Here is a 5,049-nt window from a genome sequence, read left to right as displayed (position 1 = left end):
AGGGAGGGAGGGGGAGAGAGAGAAAGGCCAGATGTGAACCTCAGGTGTCTTCCTTGATTTTTCTCTATCATGTTTTTTTAGGCAGGGTCTCTCATTGAACCTGGAGCTCTCTCATTGGCTAGGTTGGGAAGCCAATGAGCTGCAGGGATCCACCTGTTTCTGCATCCACAATGCTAAGACAATAGTCACTTTGTATTGCTTTCACAGGTGTGCTGGGAATCAAACCCAGGTCCTTGTGTTTGCAATGCAAGCATTTTACAAACTGATCCATCTTTCTAGCCCCTTTTTCAGAGATTTTTTTTTTAAGGGAACACTAATAAACCTTAATAAGACTTTGTTATATGGTTTTCAGGTATCAGAAGCAAACTCCAGCCCTACAAACTATCTTTACCTCAATTTTTTTATTTCCATTTTAATTTAACTTTGATTCTTAAAATTATTATTACTGTGTGTATGGATTGTAAGTACAGGCACAAATGCACTGCTACATGAATGTGGAGGTCAGAGGACAACTTTGTGGTTCTCTTTCCACTTTTATGTGGACTCTAAAGATGGAACTCTGGTCCTTAGGATTACAGAGACAAAGACTTTTTTAATCACTGTACCACCTCTCTGGCCCTCCCCCTTTCCTCTTGAGTCCCATTTTTGTTAATAAACTGATGGATAAATTTATTTTCCTCGAAAGAACAGAGCCTCGGGAGGCCAGAGTTCTTTCGAGACAAAGCGTTGACAATACCTGCAGACGAAGTCTGTTTCCCCTTCACATTTGGCTGAACAGTCTGCTATGCTTCCGGCCGCTAGCTGCTTCCTGGTGAGACTAAACAGTGAAGCCCCTTGTGTGCTTACGTAGCCATCCAGCGAGTCCCCTTGTCCTGAAAGAAAAGTGGGGCCGGGCAGTGGTGGCACATGCCTTTAATCCCAGCACTTGGGAGGCAAAGGCAGGCAGATTTCTGAGTTCGAGGCTAGCCTGGTCTACAGAGTGAGTTCCAGGACACCCAGGGCTACACAGAGAAATCCTATCTCGAAAAAAAGAAAAAAAAAGTGGAAAACTGAGCAAATCAGATGACATTGTTCATTATCATGGCTGTGGTGTGTGTGTGTGTACGTGTATATCTGTGTACATGTACAGGCACATGCATGCACATTCCTCATGGCTTTTTAATTTATTTGCTTTGTTTCAACCAAATAACACTACCTGTTATTCTTGTGGCTGGATGCTTTTACGGTTTAAAAAAAAAAAAAAAGGAATCCTTCCTTAGATAAGCAGTTCCAGTAGGTTGCAATAGATTGAAAGTACAGCTAGATTAGCAGATTGGTAACTGAGACCCATGCAACCGCCTCTCTATTACCATATAAGTACAAAACTGTAAAGAGTAAACTATACCACTCACTATTGTTTGCACTGTGATAAGCCAGTGAGGCCACAGCAATGGCAGTTTGATTTTCATTTGGTCTTCCGGGAGAGAGAGTGCCAGGGGACATCTGTTGATCTACTGCCTATGATGTGTGCTTTTCAATGACATGTGACTTTTTTCTTGATGATGAAAGTATCTGGCATTTCAGAGGAAGTTATTAAAAAGTAGAGCCTGGTACAAATACTGGCTTCACTGTTGCTGTTGTTATTGTTGTTGTTGTTGAGGCAAAGTCTTTCTATGTAGCCCTACCTGACCTGGCACTCAAGCAATCCTCCTGCTTCAGCCTTCCAAGTGCAGAATTACACATGTGTGCTACCATTCGTGCCCTGCCTTTGATTTTTGTGTGAGATGCAATCTGAGACAGAGTCGCTTGCTTTCCCTCTTGTCCCTATAGAATGTGGTGCCAGCTGCCAGGTATTCCCTAGGCTAAGGTGCTACAATGCTGGCTTAAGCTTAGACGACTCTGTTCCAAGCCTGAGCCCCCGCTACTACTCTTTTGTGTAAATACTCAGGATTACCATAGAGATGAGAGGACAAACAGGTTAACGAATATAGCAAAGTCTTCATGGAATTGGGCAACCTGGCAACCTTGACCTCTAGAGGGAAAGCAAAGCCAGAACCAGCAAGTTAAGGAGTGACCAGAATCAGAAGCAGGAAAACTTGAGAAGACAATTGGTAAATGCAGACTCATCTTCGAAAGTCTACCCTCAGCCAGGCGGTGGTGGCGCACGCCTTTAATCCCAGCACTTGGGAGGCAGAGGCAGGCGGATTTCTGAGTTCGAGGCCAGCCTGGTCTACAGAATGAGTTCCAGGACAGCCAGGACTACACAGAGAAACCTTGTCTCGAAAAACCAAAAAAAAAAAAAAAGAAAGTCTACCCTCTCCCTCTCTGGGGACTTCATCCCTCCTCAGTGCTCTAAACTGGAAGACTGGGTAAAGAATGGAAAGTCAGCTAATGCCTTTTACATTGTCAAAGCGCTTGATGTGGGCATAAGAGATTATGGAGAAATGGAACACTTTAGGCCTGTATTCTATTCTCATTCACACTCTCACTTTGAGAATACCCAAGCTTTGGGAATCTGTAGAGCTGTATGTGATTTTGAAGACACACACTCACTCTGCACAGTGTGTCTAGACAGAGTTGGGTTAACCTGTGCAAAGAGTTCTTGGGGAGTGTGCCGAGGTAGGCTTCAAATGACGCTGGAGAGGAGAGGGCCCTTGTTTGAATCATTAGCTTGGTGTCATGTTTAATGGTGGACAGCAGCTGAGATCCACCCAAAAAAATGAGGTGCCGTTCCCAAAAAAATGTCCCGGGGCGGGGGGTAGGATTGAATCTTTTCTTTTGTATTTGAAATTTTTCTCCAAGTCTTAATCTCTTCTATTTACCCACAGGGCTCTTGTAGAAATAAGGTTTAATATAGTGTATTGATAAGGAGAGTTTCAACAAATCTTTTAGTAGGAAAATGATTTCTCTGTTACAGACTAAACATAGATCTGTATTATTATCAAAGCAAAGAGACTTTTTTTGTCACTATGGGGTGTGTGTGTGTGTGTGTGTGTATACTTGAGTGTGTAAAATTAAATCTCTGCTGAACCTGATGGATGATACTTTTTATCCTAGCACTTGGGAAGCAGAAGTAGGCCTCTGAGAGTTGAAAGGTAGCCTGGTCTACATAGCAAGTTTCAGGCTGGCCAGAACTACATAATATGACTTTGTCCCCCCCCCAAAAAAAAAATAGTAGTTCATACACAGCTGTGGAAGAAGTTTTTTTTTATCCTCTCCCAGGCTATTTCTATGCAATAGGAAAATGAAAGTCAAGCGCTTTCTGCAAATAATGACATAATGACAATAAGTACTTTGACAAAGACTTTATGAAGGAATGCCCCCTCAATTGGCAGACATATATGTTAGTTAGTCCTGCTGCAGAAAAGTTGGTTCAAACATTTCGGTGTGATCCCTAAGCTTATAGTGTCCCTAATTCTAGTTTCTATGAGCTGAAGTAGAATATTAACATGCACACACAATGTGTCTGGCAACCCTGATCTCTGAATAGACATTCATTTAATTACTTTAAAACTGACCCGTGTGACTCACAGAAGCATCAGAGGCAGATGTGTGCCCGTGCAAAGCCTTCCTTCAACCAGACAGAAAATCCCGATGGAAACAGGACAGCGCAATGAAAGCTTCCAATCAATCACACTGAAAACGAGGCCAAGAGGTAGACCATCTAACCCCACTACCTACCCTACTGGGAATGGAACCCAGGACCTCAAAAATGCTGGCCAAGTGTCTACCACTGAGTCACATCCCCTCTAACCACCTTTAGAGTCCTTAGTCATACCCCTCCTGCAGTGCCAAAGTCCGCCATCAATTAGATTTGCAAAGCCACTGGTGGCTTACTCTTCCCATTCATCCCTACCCAAACAGTAGTCACAGGGAAATTGAATTTATATGTCAAACTCCTCAGTCTGAGACTTGGAACTGAAAGTCCCACAAACCAATAGCTCGTTTCAATGACTCGCTTATAAAGACACAGCGAATCTATTTTTAATAGATGGCTAGAATTTTTAAAAAGCTGAACGAAAATTGTGCCTCAAATCTTACCTGGTTTTAGAAACAAGAGAAACAGAAGGATTACTTCCTTATGGTCCATGTTGGGACTGTCTGACAGCACCTGGACAACTGTGTCCCAGTCCCAGGTGTTGACTTAAAGGGGAGCAAAGGCATCCGCAAGCAAGAGAGTCCTATGAGGTTAATTATTCTCTGGGGCCCCCGCCACTGTATGCAGAAGGAGCAAACATTACCTCGAACAGGGAGCTTACAAAATATTTGAGTGGCGGAGTCTGCAGTAGATGCTGGAAGTGATGGCAGAGGCCCTCCCCACTGAACCCCTCCACACTGTTACACTCCCTCCCTCCTCTGTCCTCCCTCCTCTGTCCTGCCTCCTCTGTCCTCCCTCCCCCCCCTTCACCTAGGCCACCATGTTCCCAGTCTTCTCCCATTTCTTTCTCTTTTCTTCCCTTTGCTGAGTGCCTCCCATATGCCAGATTCTGCCAAGTAGTCCACACTCAGCCTCGTTTGACCTTCCTGGCAATCGGTTGTACACTGTTCCCATTTTCAGAAGAGGGACCTGGGATGCCATGTGATGTCTCAGTGTGTGTCTTGTGCAATATGTACGAACTTGTTTTTCATCTGTTATGTTGCGAGTAGCAGTTGGGTTTGGTTTGGTTTGGTTTGGTTTGGCTTTGGTCATCCCTCAGTTCTATCCCAGCCCTGGTGTTGACTAAGCAGCTTGATTAAGTTGTATCTCTTTTACAGTGCTGTCATATTCACGCCGCTTTCAAATTTAAGCATGACATAACCTCTGTCCTGGTGCGTTTTAGTCCTTGACCTGCCTGTATAATGAGACTTGGCATTGCTGGGCAAGAGCCATACCATGGAGAGGCACCGCTAGCCTACCGTGCAGTGCTGAAATCGGTTTGAGGGTTGGAGAGAGAACTCAGTGGTTAGAAGCACTTACTGCTGCTCCAGAGGGTCTGAGTTCAGGTCCCAGCACCCACATCAGACAGCTCACAGCCACCTGTAACTCCAGCTCCAACAGATCTAATGTCCTCTTCTGGCCTTTGAGAACAT

The 5,049-nt window shown here is 44.3% G+C and overlaps 1 protein-coding gene across 1 annotated transcript in view; it reads right to left on the bottom strand.

Moving 5' to 3' along the window:
• Positions 1-4,171, bottom strand: part of Plg (plasminogen) — a 43,205-nt gene extending 39,034 nt beyond the window's left edge. The window contains exons 1-2 of the mRNA XM_028772729.1: positions 4,021-4,171; positions 737-872 (exon numbers count right to left, since the gene is read on the bottom strand). Coding sequence (XP_028628562.1) covers positions 737-872; positions 4,021-4,069 — 185 coding nt within the window. The 5' untranslated portion in view covers positions 4,070-4,171. The remainder of the gene's footprint in view (positions 1-736; positions 873-4,020) is intronic.
• Between the last annotated feature and the right edge of the window lie 878 nt (positions 4,172-5,049).

The sequence above is a fragment of the Grammomys surdaster genome, unplaced genomic scaffold (assembly GCF_004785775.1).
Source record: "Grammomys surdaster isolate TR1022 unplaced genomic scaffold, NIH_TR_1.0 218, whole genome shotgun sequence".
Classification (NCBI taxonomy): Eukaryota; Metazoa; Chordata; class Mammalia; order Rodentia; family Muridae; genus Grammomys; species Grammomys surdaster.
The sequence above is the reverse complement of the archived record's forward strand: the minus strand, read 5'-3'. Positions and strand labels throughout refer to the sequence as shown.